The sequence below is a fragment of the Hippopotamus amphibius genome, chromosome 9 (assembly GCF_030028045.1).
Source record: "Hippopotamus amphibius kiboko isolate mHipAmp2 chromosome 9, mHipAmp2.hap2, whole genome shotgun sequence".
NCBI classification, from domain to species: Eukaryota; Metazoa; Chordata; class Mammalia; order Artiodactyla; family Hippopotamidae; genus Hippopotamus; species Hippopotamus amphibius.
This window is the reverse complement of record NC_080194.1, coordinates 118,379,121-118,405,839: the sequence shown is the minus strand read 5'-3', so window position 1 is coordinate 118,405,839 and position 26,719 is coordinate 118,379,121. Positions and strand designations below refer to the sequence as shown.

Here is a 26,719-nt window from a genome sequence, read left to right as displayed (position 1 = left end):
AAATACATAAAAAGAAACCTCACCAGTAATCAAGAAAATGCCTATTAAAATTAAATGTCATGGGACTTCCCTGGTGGTTCAGTGGTTAAGAACCCGCCTTCCACTTCAGGGGGCACAGGTTCGACCCCTGGTCAGGGAACTAAGATCCCACATGCCACTAAGGGGTAACTAAGCCTGAATGCCACAACTACTGAGCATGCGAGCCACAACTAGAAACCCCATGCGCTCTGGAACCCACGCACCAAAACTAGAGAGAAGCCCACACACTGCAATGAAAAGATCCCACATGCTGCAGCAAAGACCCAACACAGCCAAAAATTAAACAAATATTTTAAAAAATTAAATACCATTTTAAAATCCAAATCATGTACCCTATTACCATGCCATTCTACTTCTCAGTAACTAGAGAAACATGTGCATGTATGTGAGACGTGCACAAGGCTGCTTATTGTAGTACTGTTTGTAATAGACACCACCCCTAAAAAGTAGAATCTAAATGTTCCTCAACAGGGAGTGGCCATAAAAATGGGAGAAAGGTCACACTGTGGAATACGAGGGAGTATGTCATTAAAAGCATAACAACAGAGATTGCTCTTCAAAACGCTGTGAAGTGAAAAATCAAGTTGCAGGATGATGAGCGACGTGTGACACCATTTAGCAAGACGTGCACACACACACAAACGCTACTATATAATCTGTATGGATACAAATATGAACCAAGGTTCTAAGAAGAGACACCAATGGTTGTTGCCAAGTCCAAGCCCACTCTGCTCACCACACGACAGGCCAATGAATCAGAGATGAAGTGTCAGGTCAAGGAATATGACTTTATTCGGAAAGCCGGCAGACCGAGAAGATGGCAGAGTAGTGTCTCCAAAAAACCATCTTATTGGGTCTGGATGCCAGCTTCTTTCATAGAATCAGAGAGGGAGAGGAGGGGAAGTAAAGTAAAAAGGGTTTTCAGTCTTGCAAAACATCTGGAATGACTAGCCTCGGGGAAGGGATGTGTTAATGTCACAGGTGGGTAGGGTTCCCCGAGGCAGGCCCTTGTGTATGATCAAAGTCATAAAAAGCAAAGGTTGAAGTCAAAGAAACAGATTCAATATGCAGTCCAGTTTAGCTCTTCTGTGTTACATGGTGGCCTCTGGGGAAGGGAGAGAGGACCTGGACTGGACTGTCAAAGAAGCCAAAAAGGTCTTTAATACCTTATCTATGATGCTTAAGCCATCTTAATGAGATTATACTTGTGTATTTCTTATGAATTTAACTTCTTCCTTTAACACAGCAGGACGATCTCACCGCGTCACCCGTGGCGGGTCACACAGTCTAGTCGACTCCAGAATAAACAGAAGAGATATTATGCTTATGGGAATAAATATGGCCATAATGATTACCACATGACTGAGGCTTCTGTTTCCTCAGATGTTTTCTCTTTACTCTGAGACACAGGAAGCCAAGGCACACCTGGCTTTTTCTTATTCTAATAGCCTAAAACCTACAGGCTTAAACCCTTCCCAGGGGCGATAATTAACATTTTTAATGCAGGCACTTTACAATCAATAGAGTTAACACTGCTGCTCTTATCTACTTATATTTAGGTGTGAAAAAGAAGAGAAGGTGCTTTACGGGTAGAGGACAAGCAGAAAGGACAGAATTCAAGAGGAATCCACAGAGCCTGGGGGCAATCTGGTAGAGGTTATGAACCCTGGCAGAGGGGGGTGAAGAGGAAGTTGAAAAAACAGATTCTTTAGCATGACATCCAGAGTCTTTCATATTCTGGGCTTAAGTCTACATTTCCAGAACCTGCGCTCAGTTCCATCTAGCCCGAGGGGGCGCCAAGTGTGAAGGGTAAGACCCAGGACAATAGAAAGGAGTAACTGACCAGCCCAGAGGCATCCGCTAAGACACAGGGACCAGCCCAAGAAGTGCATTCAGGGACTTCCCTGATGGTCCAGTGGTTAAGACTCTGCTCTTCCATTGCAGGGGGTGTGGGCTTAATCCCTGGGGAAGAGAACTAAGATCTTGCCCTAAGAGAATTCATGGGATAAAGACTATCCTATCTCCACTAAAGGGACTAAAGGATGGGGAAATGAAGAAGGCTCTACCTTACGTTTCCCATTTGACCACAGCACACACACACCCCAAAATAGGTTTCTGCTTTAAGATGTCTCTGAGTTTTTCTCTTTCCCAGCACTTACCACAATCTGTAATTATCTCTTTTTTTCCCTTATTTGTTTACAAACAAGGAAGTGTAAGTTACACGAGGAGCAACGACTTTCTCTGTCTTGTTCACCACTCTATCCCCAGTATCTGGCATACAGTAGGTGCGCAATACGTTTTTTTTTTTTTAATCTTGAAGGTTGAGATACTTCCAGAAATACCTCAAGAAGCCTGAAACATAGTACCTGAGGGCGACATAGATCGCCGAGCAGAGAGAATGGTTAAGAAAGAGCACTAGAAACGACCATTTTGGAGGGGACTTTTTTGTTCCTAAAGGGCAGAAAATCACAAGATTTCATGAGGATTCTTCTCTGTGGCTCCGTAGGTTGTTTAAAAGTTGGAAACACCATGCCAGTGGCTCCACGAAGGAGAAAAGGCTTGAGACCCTTATTCCAAACTTTCAAAGCTTGACCTCAGCTTAGCTAAGATTTTATTCCATATCCATTAGTGACAAGGCTGGTGCAAAAATAAGAGCAGTCACTTCCTCTTTTATGTTTTAAAAGAAAAAAGAAAGAGGAGGAGAAAGAAAAAAAAAAAAACTTACTGAACTCTGAACTTCCTCTCTTCTAACCACAACTTACTACTGGCTTACTTTGGTAAAATAATTGCCAAATAAATAATCATTAGTATCTTATTGGTGCTGCAAAGTTTCTAACCGAAACTCTGCCTGGAACATTGCCTACTGATTCCAACCTTTGCAAGGAGCCCATCCAAGGATCCTGATTGAAAGGGGACAAAACTGTCCCAAGGCTGTCAAGAAACTACTCAGCTCAGCTTTGTGGCTGCTGCAGCTCCACTCATAGAACAGACAGCTGCCGTGACAAAATGAAACTGAGCCCAAACTGGCAGACAATTCCGAGGCACAAATTCGCAGCCAGATACCCTGGAGGGAGCTAGGGCATAGGGTGCAGCAGCCTGAGTCTGGGCCCTGGCTCTGCCACTTACTTACCAGCTCTGTGATGTTGGGGAAGTGGCTTAACCTCTCTGGGCATCCGTTTTCTCATATGTTAGAAAGAAAAAAAACTTTTGTTTCTGGTACAATCAAGCAAACTCCAACTCCAGCCTTCCTACAGATCACAAGTTTAACTTTGGACAAAAAAAAAGAAAAAAATTTTTTTTTACCTCAAAGCACCAGAGAGTGAATGAAAGAAGGCAGATCCTAGAGTGAGGGAGCTGAAATTTGAAAGAAGAGAATAGCCATTTCACAGCTTTTACCTTGAGAACCGGCTGCAGTGAGCACCAAGGGGTAGCTGAAACTCCAATATAAAACCTTAAGTCTTCCTGGCTTGCAGAGCCAGAGGACAGGTTTCAGGTCGACCACAGCTACTGGAAAGTGAGGAGGGAATCCAAGAATAGAGAGAGCCCAGAGAGGAGCCCCAATTTCTGAATACAGGCAGACCTCGGAGATACTGCAGGTTCAGTTCCAGACCACCACACTAAAGCAAATACTGCAATAAAGCAAGTCACACAAAATTTTTGGTTTCCCAGTGCATATTAAAGTTATGTTTACACTAACTATAGTGTATTGTGTGCAATAGCACTACATCTAAAAAAAACAATGTACACACCTTAATTACAAAATACTTTATTGCTAAAAAATACCAACACAATTACAATAGTAACATCAAAGATTACTGATCATAGATCACCATAACAAGTATAATGGCAATGAAAACATTGAAATATTATGAGAATTACCCAAATGTGACACATGGACACAAAATGAGCAAATGCTGTTGGAAAAATGGTGCCAATAGACTTGCTCGACGCAGGGTTGCTGCAAACCTTCAATTTGTAAAAAAAAAAAAACAAAACCACAGTGGGAATTCCCTAGAAGTCCAATGGTTAGGACTCTGCACTCTCACTGCCAAGGACCCAGGTTCAATCCTTGGTGGGGGAACTAAGATTCCACAAGCCACATGGTGCGGCCAAAAAAACAAAATAAAAACAAACAAAAAAACAAGGTATCTGAGAAACACAAAATAGCGAGGTATGCCTGTATAAACTCTTTCCAAGTGTTTGGCTGACTCCTGAACCATCAACACATAGGGAAGCCTCAAAGATAAAATAAAAGACAGAACTGACATCTGAGATGATGTTCAAGAGACAGTTCACTGTCCAACCAGGTCAATAGCTTTCTAAGATGAAAGCATCAACATTCCTCAAAGAAATACAACTGAATCCAGAATCTCCACAACATAACACTTAACGATGTCCAGGATACAATCAGAAATTACTTGACAGATGAAAAACCAGGAAAATATGACCCAATCTCAAGAGAAAATACAATCAACCAAGGAAAACAGGGAGGAACAATTCCTACTAGATGAGGGCAATAATCTGAAATCGTATGAGATACAATGTATTCAGCTGCAAGTAACAGAAAACCCACCTGAAATGGTTTAAGCAGTAAGAGAATTCATTGTCTAGCAAGACCAAATTTCCAGAGACAGGGCCATATCAAGGTTAGTTAATTCAGTGGCTCAACACATCATGAAAGACACAGTTCCTCTCCATCTTTCCACACTGCCCTTCACAGCATGTCAGCCCTGTCCCTCATGGTTAAAAGACAGCTGCCACAGTTCCAAGGCACGACATGAGGTCCTTGAAGACAAATCTTTTGTCCTGAGCCCCCTTCTTTCCTGATTCTCCTGATTCGTATGTGAGGATATGACTCTTGGTACTTACCACAGTCTTCTTGAGACCAAGAGGGGAGATACTGATGACACTTGGAGGATGGTGGAGCAAATAAATGAGAGAATCCCCAGTCTTTAGTGACCCTGTCAAGCCTGTGATTAAACAAACCCTCAGATCACCTACCTCCAGACAGCTTGTGAAGTGTTCTACCATTAACAACCAAAGCATCCTATCTGAAGCAACCACCAAAATTGGAAAGCTAGGAACACTTGCTCTAAATAGAAGACACGCATGAAAAACACAGTGAAAATTATAATTATTAAATCCCAGCAGCCACAAAGCTCTGAGCCTGAGGTTGCCTCATTCTTCTTTTAAAAGAGAGATTAGCATGCATTAGAAAGATATCTAAGACATGACAGCAGCATACTGAGAAATTCTTCTTAACAACAAAAGAATTAAAACATAATTGAAGGGAAATATATACACACACACATATATATATATACACATACACACACATATGTATTTCCATGATGTTTAATGTCACACACAATTAAAATCTTTGAGCGCCACTAGTGACATGATTCAGGTATTTTGAAAAATACAGCCCTATTAATAACTCCCTAATATTTACCACCATCCCTGACTTCTCATTATGTCCGATTGCCTTTTGGACCCCTATACCTGGATGTACCACAGGTATCTCAAACTCAACACGGCCAATGCGGAATTCTCCATCTTCACCCCCAAGCTTTCTCCTCTGCTTGAATCTTCTACTGCTCTTTATGATACACCTATTCATCCAGTACCCAAATGAGAACTCCCTGAGTAGCGGACAATGATTCGTACTACTTTTATTCTTCAATGTGCCAGGCAAAGGGCTCCTCTGCCCCACAGAAACATTAGTATATCTGATCCTCACACATCTTTGTAGAAGGTCCTGTCCCTATCACTCATCCTTTTTTAACTGTGAGGAAGCTAAGGATAAGAAACTTGCCTGGGATAGCAGGATCTGAATTCAGATCTAATCCTCTTTCTTTCCTACTTCGCAAAGTGAATAGAGACCATCAAGCAAGAATTCCTCAACTGGCCTTAAACTTATTTTATTTCCCACCTGTTTTCCCTTCGTTTCTCGTTTCCACCTGCGCTCTCCCCTCCCATCTTCCTGAAAGATGCCCTCCTTGGTCCTCCCTTACTTCACCGCCCTCTCGTCTGCACTGAGCGCTGTCGACCTCACCAGGTTGAGGAGTCCTGCTCCCTTTGATCCCCGGAGGGCTTTCTCTCTAGTTTCAACGTTCTCCTGCCTCTCCAAATCTTCTCTTCTCCAAGCTTCACATTCCGAGTCCTTCAACGACTGCCTCTTAACAAGTGTCCCTTCTCTCCTGCATCTCCTGCCCCTTCGCTGACACGCTCCTTCGCGCCCTCACTGCTTCCCCTGCCTCAAAACTCAACTCAGAACTTGAGGTCCTCGGTGCAGCCTCCCAGGACCCTGGGACTCGAGCTGCCCCCAGAATCCCAACCTCTATCACCATTATAGTGCATATCACACTGTATTATAGATGTTTGATTTATGGACTTTCCTCTGAGACTGGGGACTGCTGGAGGGGAGAAGCATGCCTTACTGCCCTGTGCAGGGGGTACCCTGCACATGATGGGGTGGCTGAATATGCCAGCTGGACCACACTGTGCTATTATTCCTTTTATATTGCTCTCCTCTGAGCGGATTTTGGAAAATACACAGGAATGTAAATGTCGAGTGAAAAAAAAAATGCACAACCTAAAAGTTGAGAATTATATTTTATCTGGCAGACAAAACTAAGGACTTCAGCCCGGAAGACAGCCTTGAGGGATGGCTCCAAAGAGGTAAGGGATGTATAGGGGGTTTTGCAACAAAAACCAGGCAGTCAGAACATCAAAAGATCACTGTTAATTAAAGAAAACCAGGTATCTCAAGCTAATGAATTTAGTGCTTTTCTATGTACGGGAAGATGCAAGAGCCTGGGCTTACTGAAATCGTTCCTTTGATATGCACGTTAGCTATCTAGGGCCAGTATCCTGTTCTTTCCTATCCTGAGTCTCCTCAGGGAGCTCCGCTGTGGGTGGCCGCAGTGGCTGAGGGCTTGGCAGTGGGCAGCCCATTTGTCTCCATCCTGAGTTACGTGGGTGATGGCGTGATGGCTGCAGCATCCTTTGTTTGTTGATACAGCAGGCAACATTTCTCATTCTCATAAACCAAACCTTGATATGTCACTATGCCCTGGCCAAAGGCTGATCAACGGTCCCGGAAGAATCCTTGAACCATGAGCTTCGGAATCAGATGGCCTGGGTTTGTCACCCTCTTCAAATTATTCTTAGTTTTGAGACCTGGGGCAAGGTACTTAACATCCCTGAGCCTCCATTTCTTCCTGGAAGGAAAACGACACATCCCCTGGGGTGCTGCAGACTTTAAACGCTATCATGTGTGAAGCATCCAGCTTGGTGCCTCAATACATCGGAACAGCTCTTCTAGGAAGTTCCATCATTCCATGAATATGTCTGCTGTATGTGAGCCCGCAAGGACTTCATGCTTCTCAGCCAGTCCTCCCAGCCCAGCAACCCACACACAAAGAAATCAGCTGACTGCGGTCACATGACCACCAAAAGACCTCAGACCGGAAGCCACTGTCTGAATTCCTTATTCAGGGCAACGGCTAAAAATCTACAATGTGCGAACTCCCTCCCTGGACAAGAACAATTTACTGAAAACATTGTCTCCTGCCAGGGAGTTTCCTTGTCCTGCCAAGTTTTGCCAGTTTTACCCACTGCTGTGGCAAGCACACTCTCCCAGCTCTGAGGAAGGAGCCAGATCACGGTCAAGACAAGCACCCCGGAGCCTGCCTTGACCGCTGTTCCCCCTCACCGCTGCCGGGGGCCCTCCCACCCCCACCCCTCATCCCCCCACTCCGCCAAGGCTCTCTCTCACCCCAAGCCCTTCACCTTAGTGACTGGGAACTCGGAATCTGACTCAGACAGGCCTGAATTCAATCTTGGCTCTGCAGTTCTCAGGAAAACTCTTTATCCTTGCTAAGCCCGCTTCCTCACCTATGAATGGGGATAATAATAACAGAAAATCTCAGGGGAGGACAAAGATCCAAAGGGATGAAGTGTGTGAAATCCCCAGCTCATTGCAAGCCCTCAATATGAGCTGTCATTGTCATACTGTCACCATCATCGTCTCCACATTCCTTTTATACAATCCTGAACTCAAATCTGTGTTTGAATCCAAACGCTACGTAAACTTTGGAAAAATTTCTTAACTCTCTGTGCCTCAGTTTTCTCAGCACAAAATGGGAATAATAACAGTAGCAACCTCACTGGTCTGTTGTGAGGATTAAAAGAGTTAATACACATAAGTCCCTTAGAACAGTGCCAGGCACATAGTAAGCACCCAATAAATGTCACCAGCATTTGAAAGCCTTATTTGAAGATGTCCAGAAAATGGAAATTTCCCTGGCCTGTCTCCCCAGCTAATAGAGACCCTCCTGGGGATGCAGACACTCAAGCAGGAACAGGTCTAGCCCAGATTTCATTTTTTTCTTGAACCTGACTTTTTTTTTTTTGCCCATCTAGAGCGCCCCGGCCCCCCTGTGACTCTTAGACCCCAAATCAGAGAAGGCCAAAAGGGAAACACACTGAGGTCAACTGTTATTTGAGCCCCAACTATGGAGGACACCAGAGAATAGAAACCCAGCCAGAATCCCAGCCCTCAGAAGGCCCAGCTGGAAGCTGCCCTCAGCGGAGTGCCACCTCAGCGACACGGCCCACCTCCGTGCCTGCACCTGGACACCTCCTCCTCCCTCCCTCTGTGCTGATTCTGTTCATAAAACACTTCTTTCTCAACCTACATCATCCCCCAGGATAAGCAGTTCTTTGCCTGCAGAAGAGAGACAGCTCTCTGCCAGCACTTGACACAGCGCTGGGGACACTTCACCCAAACGGCAGGTCAGGCCAGGCAGGTCCATCAAAACCAACAATTCCATTTTAAAAAACTCTTATCCCACACTTAGAATGTATTTGGAAAATAACTTTCATCAGTGATATGTTTAAAGCTCAAAGACGCTCATCAAAATAATCTTGGGATAGTGTAATGGGATGAGACTAAAACATCTAATTATGAAGAATTCAAAAAATGCATTTATATCATCTCTAAAAATAAACAAAGCCTCAACAGTCCCTGGACCCCAAGGGTCAATTTCATGAGCCTCCAGCACCGCTTATCTACACTTTTCACAACGACTTTCAAACTGCGTTGACCATCACCCACAGTGAGAAACACATTTTACATCTGACCCAGTTCACACACGCCTGTACGTACATACACGAGATCAGAGTTTTATGCAGCAATACTTAATGAGTGTTACGCATTCTGATATTTTCAAGTTTATTTTTTCATGGTGTTCATGACCTACTAAATCCATTTCATGACCCTCAGATGAGCAACGACCCACAATTTAAAAAACATATTTAAAGAAATTCAAGAAAACTCTTCCCAGGATGGAGCTACAAGGAGGTGTGAGGGTGAAGGACAAGGCACCGAGGTCACGGAGTCCAGGCTTAGAGTGAAGTTGGACTCTCCTGTGACTCAGAAGAGCGTGGTAGAAGGAAAGTAAGGGGAGGTATGTAAATCCAGGTCTCCTCCCGGGTAGCTAGACGACCTTGGGCAAGCCATTCCCACATCCTACTTGGATTAAGCCTACCTGGATTAAGGCTCTCTGTAAATGATAGTTCAGTGCTGAAAGATACGGTCTATGAATCTACACAGCAACTCAGTCAGTTCTGGGAACACGCCAAGGATGAAGGCCCGCAGGGTTACTAACAGTCCGGGAGGTACAGTTTGGAATGTTCAGCCTCTGAGAGAGACCCGGAAGCGTGCTGTGGACCCCGTAGAGCATCCCCTGAACCCTCTTCACACCTGCAGGGCCAGGACACGTCCCCACCGGTGCTGGGAGCATTGCAGGCCAACGGTTCACAGCTGCATCCCCCCCGGGACTCTTCCCTTGAAGAAGAAAGCTCACCTTGCCTAAGGCAATGCCGGCTCACCAAGAGCAGCCCACAGCCAGGGCTCACTTGGCATGGGTTCCCACTGTCTCAGTTCTGAAGGGCCATCCCAGCTCCAGTCATGGGATCGGCTTTGGCCTCTATTACAACTATTGCACTGCAGTTCAACCTCTCCCTTCCCTGCTTCTCTCCATCCCTTACAGGTGTTGCTCCCACGAGTTCCTCCTCCCATACGCCACCTGCTTGTAAACTCTTTATCGTTGAAGACAAAGTAGCAATGGCACTGGCCAGAGTCACGGGGGAGACAAGTAAAAATGGCGCCTCTCGGACATTTTTCAAAAGGTATTTTTGAGAATTGTTTTTCAGAACTAACATTTAACGAGCAATCACATGTGTTCTTCGCACACCACATCTCATTCAATCCACACGGCATCCTAGGAGGCGGGCTCTGTGTTGTTACCTTCATTTCACAGATGAGGAAACCAGAGACTAAAGAGGTTAAGAAAAGTACCCAAGCCCTCACATGTGATCAGTGAAAGAGTTGAGGTCTGAACCCATGCCCTAGACCTCTGTCCCACTCCACTGCAGCTCTGCGATCACAGGTGTCACACTGGACGACACAGATTCGCTCATGTCCGTTTCTTTCTCAGATCTCTCCCTCCTCAAGGGCAGGGGCCTCGTGTTATGAATCTTAAGCACTTTGTGTAGTGCCAGGTCCATAGTAGGACCCAGGTGGTAGTAATGACAATATCTGGTGGTGTATTTGGTAGGGATGGTGGTGTATTCAGTGGGGATGTGGTGGTAATTGGTAGTGATGGTGGTGGTACTCAATAGTGATGGAGGTAATAGTCAGTGTTTCATGTGACTAAGCCCTGGGCTGTGCCCTTTACATAAAGCATTTGGCCCTTTCATTTCCCTATGACTTGGTTCCTCTTTTTATGGGTAAGCGGTAAGTGCTCACTTGGGACCCGCCACAGATACAAGTTCAGTCCAGCAGAATGCACACTGTACTGGAGTTAGACAGTCATGAGGGCCCCGTTGAAATTGGTCTAGTAGGTACCCCGAAATGCCACATGGTATTTGCAGTTTCTCCCATAAAGAGGAAGAGTCTCTTCCCCCCTCTCTTTCCTCCTTTATTTCTGGGATGGGCTTGTGATTTGCTTTCACTAGTAGAATACGGGAGACGTGACACTGTGCAAGTTCTGAGCCTAGACTTCAAGAGGCCTGGGCCCCCGCTTGTGCACTGGGAATACACCTACCACCACATGGCCAAGCTAAGGCCAGCCCGCTGAAGATGAGAGACAAGCCCCAGGTGTCCCAGCTGAGGCCCCAGATGTGTGAGCCCCGCCGCGAACTGCCAATCCTTGCCTACACCAGAAGGACCACCCAGGTGAGCCCAGCCCACATCACTGACCCAGAGAAACAAGACCAAAATAAAATGGTGGTGATTCGAAGCCACTGGGGTTTGAGGTGGTTTGTCAAACACCAGATAACTGTGTCCAGTCAAATTAGGTATCCAGTCAAACATCCAGAAGTAGAACCACCAAAGGATTCTTCCAGATGACAAATGAGCAAAAACTTTTCCAAAAGAGGTAACTGGGTGAGCCTACTCTTGACTCAAATAAAGTGTTTGCGATGTCCACTGGCAACTGGAAGCAGCAAGCATTCTGATTGCCTGGAAAACCGGAAATTCTACCAGATTGTTCTCCCAGCTAAAAGCAAGAAGAATGTCTCTTTATTTCATTTGTAGCAACAAAGCCTGTGTTCTCCCCCAAACATCCCCTCCGATGTTTGATGCGATAAAGAGGTCTAGAGCCTCACCTCTCAGTGTTAAAGAAGTCAGGTTAGAGGTAAAATTGGATACAGCAGCTCCAAGAAAGTCAAAGGAAACCGCGGCTTTGGGCACTATGGGAGGGTTTGATGTTTCTCAACACTTACCTGTTTTCTTTTGCTCCCAAGCTTGTCGACCTGTCCCAGGACCCCCTGCAGTAGACATGGCCCTGTGCCCAAGTTCTGGCCAAAAGAATGGGAGCAGAAGTGATATGTGCATCCCTTCCTGGCTGAAATGGTCCTGAAACGAATGTGCTCTCTCGTGTCCTCTCTCCCCATCCACCTGCCCAGCGGAGAGTTACCTGGAGCCCTGGATGACGGGGGCGGAAGGCTGACTGACCAGGATGGTCCACAGTGGTCTGTGCCGTGAGTGAGAAATAAATCCCTTCCTGTCTAGCCACAGAGGCTTCAAGGCTTATCTGTTACAGCAGCTTTCACAGATTCTGACTAATACCTTCGCAAATAGAGAATGTTTAAAATGCAAGACCTAAAAGGAGTTTATGAGCTCAAGTTTTCCTGGTATTAACAAAGCTCCGTTACTGGGTAGGAAAACTGTCAGAAGGCCCTGGCTCCCTTGTTCTACAGTTTGCAACCGACGGGCAACATTGAAATGGGAAGCAGATGTCCCCCCCAAGAAGGCAAACGGCACCATCCCTCCATGGAGGACTCCAGAAGGTTCTCATCTCCCGTACAGATTTCACTTCTCTGTGCAGAACTGAAAAAGTCCCCACTACCATTTCTCAGATTCTCAGTGATTTAAAACTCTGCATTTTTTTTTATTTTGGCCGTACCGTGTGGCTTGTGGGATCTTAGTTCCCCAACCAGGGCTTGAACCTGGGCCCTCAGCAGTGAAAGTGCAGAGTCCTAACCACTGGACCGCCAAGGAATTCCCAAAACTCTGTGCTTTTTAGTGATTTCTGTTAAAGTGTACTATACATAACAGAAGAGTGGGTACAAGTCTACAGCTCAATGGACGGTCACAATCTGAACCCACCATGTAACCAGCACCCACCAGATCAAGAAACAACATCACCAGCATGCTAGCAGCCCCTCTTAGTCCCCACCAGTCCCCTGTGGGTAATCACCATCCTAACCGCTGTCGCCCATGGTTACTTTCACCTGTCTCTGAACTTCAAGCACATGGACTCATACAGAACGTACTGGCGTGTTTAGCTCACAGGCTGTTGGTAAGAGCCATCTATGTTGTGTATAGCTGGAGTGTGCTCATTCTCCTAACTGTATAGTATTCCATTGTGTATCCATTATTCTACTGCTGACGGCTATTTCGGTAGCTTCCAGTTTATATTATGTTAAAGGAAGTTATTTTCACTCTAGTATACCAGGGTCCCAAAGGCAGGGACTGCAGTGGAGAAACTCTTTATCTTCACAGTGAAACATGGCCAAGGCCTGAGGCTCCGCCCAAAGTTTAAAACTGCAGCATTCACATACTTCTGAAAAATCACTTCTCAACAGGCTCTAATGAGGGCAATTTTTTGTTCAAACAAAAATGATCAGAGCTTATAATCTAGGAAGTGATATACTCTTTGTAAAAGCACAGATCAAGCTATAGCAAAACCAGCACCAAAACCCAAATCAAATGACTCCCACAATGGAGTTATTCTTCCCTATACCATTCATTCATGTATTTGAGGGCCCAGATAGGGCAGACTTATAACTCATGTTAAGGATTCTGGACTTAACCCTGGGAAAAACAAAACATAGACCTCTAACTAACATAGAAAACGGTCCCTCACCATCCTAAGTATACTGTTAGCCCAGATAGAATTATTAATACCCCCAAACATACATTTTGCCATGCACAAAAAAAATCCAGATAACTATCAAAATTCTCATTTGCCACATTGCCTAAACTCTAAAGAATGACACCTTTAGGGAGGGAAGGTCTTCAAAATAGGGCTATTTCATAAAAATCACCATCCTCTCCATAAGACAAGAGACAGTCCTGCAGCGCTCACCCTCTACCTTCACCCACATTATTTAGCAGCTTCTTCTTCAACCCAAAAGAGAATATGAACATCCCACCCAGAGGCCGAAGGGACCCCCAAATTTTAAAGGCGAACTGGTCAGAAATCTCTTTCACGTTGAAACGCCATCAACACATTTTCAAAATGAGGGAACAGATGGGGCAATCTCAGATTGCAAGTCAGCTTTCTGAGGTTTCCCACACATTAAAGCATCGAAAGCCAGGAAATCGTAGCACAGAAAGCCCTGCGCTCACCCATGTTCGAATCACCTCTCTGACCGCAGCTGAGCACTCCTCCCTCAAATCCCTTGTCAGCTTCCCTGAGTGCTCTTCACCATGACATTCACTCGTGCACCATGTCCTTGACTCAGAAGCAGTCACCTTGCCTCCTAGCAAGACTATAAACTCAGTAAGAAGAAGACAGTGCCCAGCTCTAGAAATAATGGAAACAGCTCTGTTTATCAAGTACTCACTGTATGTCCGCCAAGGTGCTCAGGAAACACCTGCCATGTGCTCTGTAAACTAGGTCCTATCCCTGCCTTTGACCTCTGAAAGAACCAAAAGCTCCAAGAGTTTAAATAGCATGTTCAAGGTCCCATAGCAAGAAACCAAGATTTAAACCGACGCCTTTCTGTCCCCAAAGCACAAATTCTTCACCACCAGTGCAGCATGTGCTCAATAAACACACACTGCGTGTGTGATAGCAGGAGAGAGGGAGAAAACGAGTGGGAGGATTCCTTCTAGAGAAAAAATCATTTCTGTGGCCCTCTACGATTAAGGATGCAGTGAAGAGCGATATCCCTATTGTTAGAACCATAAAAATAACCCAGTAACCACCTCCCAAAATAGAATAATCAACAATGTGACTGACACAAAAATCCAAATGTCTCTTTAGGATGTGAAAAATAGCAGCAGCCCCTAGATGCTCTGGGAACACTCCCCCACTGCTTTGAAATGGGCATTTGTTTCTCTTACCTGACTGACCTCCAACCCCACCAGCCTGGAATTTCAGGATCTCAGTCACGGCAATTATGGTTTCCGAACGCATCTCATGCTCTTTTTCAAACATTTGGCCATTTCACTCACCCCCACACATCCCGCTCTACAGCAATGATAACAGCCACTTCCTAGTCACTACACTGCCTTCTCGAGGTCCAGACCCCTCAACATGATGTTCCCCTCCCACCAGCTCATCTCTCACACACCCTCCTTCCTGCTCCCTGCATAAGCCTCATTCTCTCCTCCAAGGCTCCACTGGTGCTGTCCTCTGCCTGAAACACGCTCCCCGGCCCCTGCCCCCTTGTCAATCTAAGAACTCCTACTCCTGCTGGAAGATTGTTCCCAAATGTCGGCTCCTGTGTGGAATCTTCTCCACCCCTCCTGGGAGTAAGGATGTCATTCAAAGCTTTTTCACACCCTTGGTGCAACACTTCACATTTATGTACCAGAAGTAATTGGCCATGTGCTGTTCTCCCCTCAAAAAGACCAGGGAGATTTTCAAGGGCAATCATGGTGTCTTATTTCTCTCCAAAGCCCATATTGTAACCTGACATGATACCATATATTTCTTCTAAGTTATTTATTAATTGCTATTCTCCAACTAAAATGTATTAATTGCTATTCTTCTATGAAATGTCCCTGAGGGCAGGGACTCTGTCTTGCTCACTGCTCTAGTTCCAGTGCTTAGAACAGTACCTGATGCATGGTAAGCACTCAATAAATATTTACTGAATGAATGTATAGATGGACAGATGGCTAGATGGATGGGGAAATGGATGGATGAATGGATGAATGATGGATGGAAAAACAACTGGTGGATAGAGGAATGAATTGGTGGGTAAGTGGGTAGATGGATGGATAGATGGATGTGTGGATAAAGCCAGAATCATGTTTCACCAGCCCAGGGTCACAAAGCCATGGAGAAGCAAAGCCAGGATAGGAAATCAGGCCTGTTTGATTTTTAAGCCTTCACTCTCAAGCCCAATTTTTACTGCCTATCTAGAAGCCCAAAGTCTGGTCACTGGGCAGTGGCGAGGTGAAAGAAGAATCTGGAACTCCGCCCAGGAACATGGTTATTGTTGAGCAAAGTTAATTTCCATTTACTGAGCAAATACCAAGACTCAATAAGGGGGATCAGAACCTGCCTAGTCTGGGTCTGAGTCTCCCTTCTGTCCCAGTAGGGCAAATTTCTGCATGTGGGCTGAGAGAAAAAGAGACCTCCAGGAGATACAAACAAGCAGGCAAAGGATAATTAAAAAACAGCAACAGGGACTTCCCTGAGACCACATGCCACAACTACTGAAGCCCGTGCACCTAGAGGCTGTGCTCTGCAGCAAGAGAAGCCACCGCACTGAGAAGCCCACGCACCACAACGAAGAGTAGCCCCTGCTCGCCACACCTAGAGAAAGCCCACGCGCAGCAATGAAGACCCAACGCAGCCAAAAAGACAAATAATTTTTTAAAGTAACAACAACAACAATAGCAATATTAAAAGATTGACACTCCTGAATAAATGCTACCATCTCTTCCAGACCCCGCCAGAGCCTGCAGTTGCTGTGCCTTTCAACCCTCTGCAACACAGAGCTTCCTTCCAACACCAAGCATTTCCAGGGAAGACACCGAACTCCCCTTCCCAACTCACAAGGAAGAAAAACGAGTGAAACATCAGGCCCAGAGGTAGAACAGTATGAGGCTCAACATCAGGTAAAAGTGGGTTACAGGTAGAAACTAACGCATCTTTATGCTTCCATAATTCCCTGTAGTCCCTTTAATAATAAAAACAGTAAAGAACATTTACGAAGTACCCAGATTTGTATTAGAGAGACTGAGACTTTCTCCTTGATGAAATCAGAAAGATGAAAGAGACTTGACAAAGGATCTTTCTCTACATGTTATTGTGAAACGACTTAAAAATTATCTTCCAAATAAGAGAAAACACACTGCCTAAGCCAATGGAATGAACGGTTGTAGAAAATCAGACCTGGACCCAGGAAGAGGAAGGTACTCAGGAGAAAATGCAAGTAATCCTGTGCCGCTGAAAACTGGCTTTCAGTTCACAAATGCCTTTCACTGGTAGATTTTGCTCTCGCTCTCTCTCTATTTTAACTGAAGTATAGTTGATTTACAACGTTGTGTTAGTTTCTGGTGTACAGCAGAGTGACTCAGTTATATACTTCAATATCTTGTAATAAACTCTAATGGAAAAGAATGTGTGTGTGCGGTGTGTACACATATATAACTGCTCTCTCTTTTTATTTATTCTTAATCTATCGCCTCAGACTCGCCCCTCCGCCTGTGAAACGGTTTGATTTTTCTTCCCTAGCACAGCCACCTCACACTGCAACCCGTGAAGAAAAAGGAAGTCAGCCCATTATCTGAGTTATTAGCTAAGAGGAGACGACGTTCTCTGTCTGTCAGACTGAGAGAGAAGCCATTTTAACGTAACCGTCTAATTCTACTAAATATTCATCTGACTTGCGACCGTGGCACACCGGGGCCTCTCCACAGGATGTCACACAGGTAAGACCTCCTGCGTATCTTTAGCCAAGATATGAGCAGCTTCACAATACAAATTTTTAGCTCCGGCTCCTTGACAGCTCAGACTTTCTCCAATTATCCCAAAGAATGAGAAGTTGTCTGGGTTTTGTTTTTAATTCACAGGCCAAAGAATTCCCTGACTCCATCCCAACCCTTACGTAGGCTAGCATCCCCTATGCAGTCCCACAGCACCCTGTACATTTCCTTCAAAGTAATCAGCAAGGACTTCCCTGGTGGCGCAGTGGTTAAGAATCTGCCTGCACAGATGTAGAGAACAAACCTATGGACACCAAGTGAGGAAAGTGCGGTGGGGGTTGGGGTGGGGGGGGGGCTGGGGGAGAATGAAAGAATGAATTGGGAGATTGGGATTGCCATATATACATTACTAATAAGAAAAAAAATATCAAATTGTACACTTTAAATACATGCAGTTTATCGTATGTCAGTTGTATCTCAATAAAAGTTCTTAAAGAAAAAAAATAAAAATGTGGAACACATTAAAAAAAAAAAAAAGAATCTGCCTGCCAATGCAGGAGACACGGGTTCAATCCCTGGTCCGGGAAGATCCCACATGCCGCGGAACAACTAAACCCATGTGCAACTACTGAGCCTGCGCTTTAGAGCCCGCGGGCCACAACAACTGAAGCCCAAACGCCTAGAGCCCAAGCTCCACAGCAAGAGAAGCCACTGCAATGAGAAGCCCTCGCATCGCAGCAAAGAGTAGCCCCCACTTGCCACAACTAGAGAAAGCCTGCTTGAAGCAATGAAGACCCAATGCAGCCAATAAATAAATAAATACATTTATTTTAAAAAAACACAAAGTACTTAACAAGAGTGAAATTAAATACTGGTGCAATGCTTTGTACAATGTCTTATCTGCCCCATTACACTGTAAGCTCCGGGACAAGAAGGGTCTTCTCAATCTCATTCACCATTGTATTCCTGTCATTGAATGTAACTCCTAACACAGAGCGCTTAATGAGTGGATATTTTTTGGAAGGAAGGATGGAGGGATGAATGGATGGATGGATGGATGGACAAATGGACATATGTGGTAAATATACAAATTTCCTACCAGATTTTCAAGCAGCCATCACACCTCCAAATGCCACATGTAAACCCTGTGGATTCTGTACACTCTATAAAAAGGCCACCAGTCTATCACACAATTTCAGTGGAGAGACAGGATGAGTGAAGTCAATGAATTCTTGAGATTAGATCAAACGCCAAGAATAAGGGACCAAGCTTTCAAATGAATCAGCCAGAGATGATGAACTGTTCAGTTCATCCCCCTCCCCACCCAAGAATTAACTGGACTGCAAAGGCAAAAGACCACAGGATCAAAAACTGTACTTAATAATTTAACTACCTGTAGCTGAAAAGCATCAAAAGGAGATGCATTTTCTCAAAATTGTGACATATTGCTCTATTTACGTGTGCATGCGCATGTGTGTGCACGTGTGGAGACAGAAACAAAAAGACAGAGAGAAAGAGACAGAGACAGAGCAAAGAGAGGGACCCCAACAGCAAGAATGTGTACAAATTATTTTCAAATCTTTGGTTCATCTTTTGACCAATTAAGGTCTCTGTATCTTTTTTTTTCTTCCCCAGATCTTTATTGGAGTGTAATTGCTTTACACTGTTGTGCTAGTTTCCGCTGTACAACAAAGTGAATCAGCTGTATTTATACATTTATTCCCCATATCTGCTCCCTCTTGAGCCTCTCTCCCACCCTCCCTATCCCATCCCTCTAGGCCATCACCAATCATCGAGTGTGAGTTGATCTCCCTGTGTTAGGCAGTTGCTTCCCGCTAGCTATCCATTTTACATTTGGTAGTGTACAAATGTCAATGCTACTCTCTCACTTTGTCCCAGCTTCTCCTTCCCCCCTCCCCGTGGAAGTCTTTTTCTGTATTGACCCAAATACACTATAAACGTGCTGTATCTGGTTCTGGGCAGTACTTGAAGTATTACTGGTACTCGGAAATAATGTATTTTTTAATGAGTTTCTAATAACTGGTATATCATATCGACTAGATTTTCAAAGGTCATATTCTCCATATTTACTTAGAAAGGCATCCTGTTGCCCAGTGACAAAGCTTCGAGCTTTCCCGGAGTGCTCTACAGCTCAACGGGAATTGGCTGTTGCCTTTTCAACAAATCAACCCTCCTTCTTGTTAAGGCCCAGCATTAACCTACCCGAAAATTTTTTCTTTCATTTGGGACTTTGAGCCCTAAATCCCACGTCAGGTGGTAAAAATTAAAAAGTCAAACCTATAAACACAAATTCAAAACGCCTCTGCCTTTTATCCACATGCAACCGCTAGGGCACACTCAGAAAAAGCCAAGAGGTAAGTGGAGTCTCACTCACAGGCCTCTGGCATCTGCTTCTGGAAGGGAGGGAAGTGGAATGATAGAGACTTGGCTGCGCACAAAAAGGCCCTATTTATGATTTTACTGAGAAAGTTCAACCTGAAATTCAGGAAATCATAACTTCCTAGGGAAAATTATGCCAAAAATAAAATGAAACTTTGATTCATCTTTGACTGTTGTTTTTAAAAAGTACATATTCTAATCTCTATGTGTTAACTACAGACTAAAATAAACTTGTATCCTATAAAGTCGATGTTGATGAAACCAGCAATGATTGGATTCCTGTAATACTGCAGGGAGTTTTAAGAATAATGTCTATTAGAAGGCTTAAAAAAGCACAGGGAACTATATTCAATACCCTGGGATAAACTATAATGGAAAAGAATATGGAAAAAAGAATGTCTCTATGGATAACTGAGTCACTTTGCTGTACAGCAGAGATTGGCACAACATTGTAAATCAACCAAACTTCAATTAAACAATAAAATTTTAGAAAAAGGCTTGAACGCGTGTTTTCCAATCTATACAGGAACGGGAAGACCTGGTTTACTCATTATAATCACTGATGCCAGCTCTTCATAGTCAGAAAATTAGTGCACTGGGGTTTTTCTACGGAGTCCATGGCAGGTTTAGATTTTTCTCACAAGAAGAAGGATGAGCAAAGACAATCTAAACAAGCTGGCTGTCTGGGGCTAGACTCACTGGTGTCACCTAAAGTCTATGAGGAAACATACCTAAGAAGAAAACCCATCGAAATATACGAAAGTCACAGTCATTTAATGAGTTCCCAAATTATCTCTGTCCCCCTCTGACACAGTGTCCTACAGCTAATCAGATAATAATAAGCATTTTACTGAGGGTTATCAAGAGTGGACATTTCTCTTGTACCACCTCGTTACTCCTCACCATAACCCTATGAGGGAGGTACTATTAGCCCAATTCACAGATGAGAAGACCGAGGCTGCTACAGATGGATGACTTTGCCCAAGTTCAAGTAAGTAGGTGGCAGAACAGAGATTCAAACCCAGTACTGTCTGACTCCAACCTCATGCTAGGAATTCTGAATCTCTGTATTTTATTGTCTCTCTATTTCTAATTAAGTGACTTGCTTAAAAAAAATTGTTTTTCCTTTCTGCCAAACTGCAAACGCTTCTTGGGGTAAGAGTCTAATTCCACCCAAAGCTTTGTCTTAATTACAATTAAGGCACAAATGCAGGTCTGTTGCCCCTCTAAAGAATGCCACAGAGAGAATTCTGCCTTGCTTATCTGAGGGGTCCTATTTCTAATCCAGAATTTAGGCGGTTTCATAATAGAGAGTCTCAGCTCCAGTCCCCTGTCACCAGAGACATTCTTAAAGTACCTCACAGAGAATGGCTTTACAGAAAATACTGAGTGGAAACAAAAAGGGAGAAATTATGTGGCAGTCCATCTAGAGTTTTGTACAAAAGCAAAAACATCTATTCTTAAGCTCCCCTGAGCACATAGAAATCCACAATTTCCCATGGTTTATGGACTTCCCATCATTCCTCTCTCAAGCCATCCCAGCATCCCCAATTCCCACGGCAGCACCAGGGAGCATGGGGCTCAGAGGTTTCCTAGCCTTATGATCATCCTGCACCCCTCCTACCCAAGAATGGCAGATACTGCATCCTCTCTCCCCTTCTGCTTTTGAAATGGAAACCCCCGACCCTAGCTTTTAGCTGGGAATATGGCTACCTGATATTAACACTACATTTCCCACACACTCCTTTGTAGCAAGGTGTGGGTATGTGATTAAGTCCTAGCTAACACCATATAGGCAGAAGGCTACTTCCAGGACACTGAGCATGTGTGCTCCACCTTTCTTTCCCTTTCCTCCTCCTGCTGGCTGAAATAAGGATGTGATGACTGAACAATCCAGCATTCGTCTTGGACTATGAGATAATCTTCAATCCTGGGATAGTAAAGCAGAAAACTGAAAGCAACACAGGACCTTGGGCTCTGGACTTCAGACTTTGGTGAGAGACTAAAACCTTATGTATTTTCTATAAAATACTGATCCTATTTTAATTAGATTCACTTTAAGAGGAAACATGTGGTGCCCGAAATGCTCTGATAAGGAACTTTTCCGTGGTCCCAAAATTAGTCCCAGGTAACTCTGAGCACATTGGAGGATAATGTTCCACCTTCTTGGATATCCCTAAGCACGAGATCCTCAGCATCTCAGTTTCAAGGGCTGTCAATTTGCCCCTTCCCAGTCCAGCCCAAATGGAATACACTACCAAAGCAGTGACACAGGGTGACCAGACATTCACAGCTGGATTTTGACTTGCACCTGGCAGCCAGTTCCATAGCAAAGCAACCCTGCAGAGCCAGTCTCCTCTCACACCAGCTGCCCCACCACTGGGTTAGTTTGTAAAGAATCATAGGAGCTGATGTTTTCTGAGTGCTTAGGCTGTGCTGAGCTCTGGTCCAAGCATCTTATATATTGTAACAACTTGGAGTCGCTCAGCAATTCTTTTAAGGTAGGTATTGTCATTGGACCGATTTTACAGACAAGGAGCCTGGGGTACAGAGAGGCTAAGTAAAATGGCTGGGAAGTCTCAAGCCGAGATTCAAACTCACAGCGGTAGCCCGATAGCCTGTGCACATGTCCATCACCCTACACTGCCTCTCAGGGAGAGGAGAAAAAGAAAGACAATAAAAAAAAATTTAAACATGCCTACCTCTAAAGCTGCCATATTTCATTAGAAACTTTAATTCTGCTTTACTCACTGCACCAGAAAATGCCTACCATTTTCCCGGCTTCAGGAAAAAAAAAGGATCTCCTGCTTTAATTGTGTCTTTACCTGCACGCTGTGAAGTGATTTTCCCAACCGTTAATAACTGCAGAACAGGTGGAATAGGAAAGCGGCAATAAAAATGTTCAAAAATCACCCCTGACCTCAGCAAGAGACAAAGACAGAAACCGATTCATGGAACTGACAGGTAACCTCAAAGATCTTCTATGCGTGCCCGTGCTAAGGCACCACTGGCATTCTGCTTAAGGGGTCAAAGTTCTAGAAAACAATCCAACCGTCCACACCAGGGTGAAAATTGTTGCCACTTAAAGTGGGAAGTCCTCTGGTGCAGTGTGTAAAATTGGGGCTCCTAACCTTGGTAAAAGAGGATGGAGGTGGGGGTCTACGAGGCTCACCCGCTGAGCAAGCTCTGCCCAGATCTCAGGTGAGAGGTCACATAAGTCTCAGAAGAAAGCAGTCCCACGCTGCCAGCATTCTGCACAACTGACAATGCCACCCACACTCACCAGGGATCACTTTACTTTTCTCTGGAGGATGGAGGTGCCGCAACAGAACTGTCAGTCAGTGCTAAGTCACATCTCAGATTCTTTCACATTCAAATGTTTCCTTCCCCTGATCTAAACCTAGCTCACCAGGGCAATCAACTTGCCCCTAAGACACTCCCCAGAAATGTGGTATTTCTCACCAAACTCGACCACATCTGGTCTAAGATGGGGGAGGTGGGGGGGTGGACTTTGCAGACCAGAGGTTGCGAACTCAAATGCCTTACAGGGGCTAAAAATGGGTGAAGCAGGCCTGCCTGGTTGGGATCGACTGAGACAAAATGGTGAATGTGCACCCTGTCTATGTGAACTGCCGCTCTCAGCTCCAAATGATGGTTCTAACAAGAAAGTGGGACCAATGCTCAGCAAACCTGAAGCTGCAAAGTCAGATACGTGTGTGAAATCTCCCAGTTCTAAAATGTTGGCATCCAATTAAAAAAAGGTTTGACACCCCAAGGGCTGAACAAGACTACAGGTGATTTGGCACCTGGAGAGCAAATCTGCACCCAGAGACGGCCGAGTCACCGCTAGGCTGGGCATCCCTGGCTGGAGTCAAGGATCTCAAACTGGATGCAAGGACCCAGGTCACCCGTCCCTTGGGGTCCTTCCTGTATCTAGCCAGAAGACAGAAAGGGCAATTTAAACCAGGATCTGAGAAGCACCCCATCTGGAACCACTTCTTTCAGAGAGGGAGGAGGCCCAGGGGACAACCGTATCACCTTTCTAGGGGAGGCACCATCTGCAGAGGCAGTGGCCACCTGTAGAGACCTCTATGAGGCAGGGGAAGTAGAAGGGCATGTGAGCAGGAATTGGGGTTAAGGGGGTGGGGTATCTCAAGAAGAACTGGCCAGGCAGGATAGGTTTGAGAGAACCTATTTTGACTCTTCTGGTGCTGGGAAGGGAGAAAGGGTGGGTGCACTTCCTTGGTCAGTAGGGTCTCCCAGTTCCACTGGCCCTTCCTGGATGGAGCAACTCTGCCCCATATACACACACCACTTTTAAAGACCTTTTCGTGGTGATAAATTCCTAGTTTGGGAGGTCACTCTGACAGACGTAATTCCTTCACTCTGCCTAAGTCAGTCACTTCTAGAAAGTCTTTTTCACCTTCTCTTCCCACAAACAGCATCCCACAGCCTACCTTGGCACTGGAATCCTTGCTTCCCGAAGCCCCTGCAAAGGCAGAAGGAAGCATGTCAGGCAGCCCGAGGGGCCCAGCCACCAGTTAGTTCCCCCACAGAGTCACCCCACTTCCCCCTGTCCCTCTAGCCCAGGTGCAACCTCCCAGCCACAGGCGGGTGCCCAAGAGTCTTCCGCCTTTGAGGGGGAGGGGGTAGGTGGGAGCTGAGCGGTAACCTCCAGCTCCCCTCAAAAGGCAGAAGAGAGGAGGCTGCGACCACCACCAGGTGGCGGGGTGCGGGGAGCGTTTCCGTCGTGGCGGGGGCGGAGGGCAGGCGGGAGATCTGCCCATCGGCCCATCGAGATGCCCGCGTACCCTCGGGGAAAGGGAAGAGAAAAAGACGCATCGAGAGGGAGGATGGGAGAGCCCCCGCGGCGGTGGTGTTCCCTGGGGGACTGGAAGGGAGAGAGGACTCCCCATGCCTAGAGGGACCGGGGAGCGGAGGGTCCCCGCAGTGATGCGAAGGGGGGAATCCGAAGGGGGGAAAGGAGAACCCAGGCCCTCAGGGAGGAGCAATAAGAGAGAACACAGGGCGCTGCCCCCGGAGACACAGAGGACGAGGAGAGGATGCCCCATGCCCGCAGGGAGAGAGAGGACACCCAGGGCGCTGCCCCCGGAAAGGAGGGAAGGGGGTGAGGGTGCCTCGAGCCCGGAAGGAGGCAGAGAGATAGGGAGCCCCGCACGAGAGGGCACTCGAGGCGCTGCCCTCCCGGGGAGGGACAGCGGAGCCCGGAGCCCGGTGGGGAAAGGGCGCCCGCGCCGCGGCCCCTGGGCGCTCCGAGGCGGCTGGGAGGAAGCGAGGGCAGAAGGCACCCCGCGGGCGGCCGTCTGGGACCCGGGGGAGCGGGAAGCCGCAGGACCGTCCACCGGGGAGCCCGGGACTGAAGGGTCCGGAGCCGGAGCCCGGGATCCGGGGGTGCGGCGGGCCTTCTCCGCCCTCGGAGGCGCGGGGGGCGCGGAGAGGGGGTCCCCGCGCGCGGCGCTCCCCTCGGGGCCCCGGGAAGGTGCCCTGCGCCGGCGCGCGCTCACCAGATGAAGTCGGTGCAGTGGCTGCAGAAGGTGGGCTGCTTGAAGAAGCGGGCGGTGAATTTGTGGTTCTTCACCTCGTGCACGTTCTTCTGCCGGAGGGCGCCTTTGCGGGCGAAGCGCACGGTGCTCTCCTCGCCCTCGCTCGGCGGCGGCCCCGCAGCCGGGTCAGCCATCTTGCGCGCGGGGAGCGGGAGCCCGAGAGGTGCCGGCCCGGGGCCGCGGGACCACGGGCTGCGGGCCCGGGAGGCGCGGGAGGAGGCGGCCGCTGCGCCGCCCGGGGCCGCGGGCGCTTCCCCTGCGCCGGCTCTGGCGGCCGCGGCGCGCGGAGCTGGGGCTGTCACTCGCCCAGCTGCTGCCGCCCGTCCAGCTGCGCTTGGCACCGCTGGCCCCAGCTGCGGGGGAGGGAGGCGGAGCCCCGGGCGGACCCCGCCTCCCTCATTTGCATCGCGCCCAGGCCCCGCCCAGCGCCGCCAGCCGCTTTACATATTGGCACCCCGAGGCCGCCCGCCTCCCTGCCAAGCGTTCTCAGCCGCAGCGCTGCGGCGCGGGGACCGCAGCCTGGGACGGCTAGACCTGAGCCTCGTCCTCCACCCCGTCCTCGGCCCGGGATGCAGGAAGGCGAGGAGCACCTTGGGTGCGCCTCGGGCGAACCGAGAGCGGAAGGACGGACGGGGGCTGGGGGCTGGGGGTTGAGGGGTGGATAGAGTGGGTGCGACGGTTTCCACCCAGGCCTCCGCAGAGACTGGTACCCGTCCACCCCCCATCCATGCCATTGGTCATTCTGCACGCGTCTCCTGGAGGGATGGGCTCCCGCTGTCACTCATTCGGAAAGGCCTGTGGCTTCACACACTTACACACACATACGCACACACGTACTGCAGAGGGAGGGGAGGAGCAACCTTTACTTTATATACACAAGTCTAACTCCACCACAAAGACAATTCTTGGCTTTGCTTGCCTGCCCATTTGGAAGAAAACTCCCTACCTTCTGTCCATCCCCTCCACAGAGAGACTCGGTTTCTTCCGCTGTACAGTGGGGCTGTGAAAGGGGGTGGGGAGAAATTTAAGAAGCCAGTATTTCCTCAACCGTCATTCATTCCTCACCCATCTTCACAAATGCTGGTAATACTTGTGCACCATCTAGAAAAAACACCTCTAGCTAGTGTCTGAGTTTGAATAGCAGGAGGTATCCATACTATGAAAATCTCTCCAGATGCTGCCACCTGCCCAAAACACTAGCATCTGAGGACTTCTTTTGTTTGTTAAGGGAGATTAAGAAATATTAGAGAGATGTTAAAGGCACGCTAACAGCCAACTGGGACTCTCTCCTGGATGGAATCTGAAGGATGGAACGGTAACCAAAAGAGTAATAATTGCCTACACGAGTAATGCAGTGTGATTTAGTGCCCCGTCCATGCACTGCATCTGAACATCCCCCCCACTGCGCCCCACACTCTGGGAACACAGTGTTGCATTAGACTGTGAACTCCTGCACTAGACCTAGGCTCTGAGAGCAGGCTCTGCTCACCACAGTGTCACCTCGCGCCCAGCTCTGTGCCTGACACCTCCTCAG

General features: G+C 46.9%; 1 protein-coding gene across 2 annotated transcripts in view; it reads right to left on the bottom strand.

The window, feature by feature from the left end:
* PRKCB (protein kinase C beta) overlaps positions 1–25,523 on the bottom strand; it is a 327,182-nt gene extending 301,659 nt beyond the window's left edge. Inside the window, exons 1-2 of one of the 2 annotated variants that reach the window (XM_057749139.1) lie at positions 25,147–25,523; positions 24,079–24,110 (exon numbers count right to left, since the gene is read on the bottom strand). In XM_057749139.1, the coding sequence (XP_057605122.1) occupies positions 24,079–24,110; positions 25,147–25,319 (205 nt within the window). In that variant the 5' untranslated portion in view covers positions 25,320–25,523. The remainder of the gene's footprint in view (positions 1–24,078; positions 24,111–25,146) is intronic. The other variant, XM_057749140.1, reaches the window with a different exon arrangement.
* Between the last annotated feature and the right edge of the window lie 1,196 nt (positions 25,524–26,719).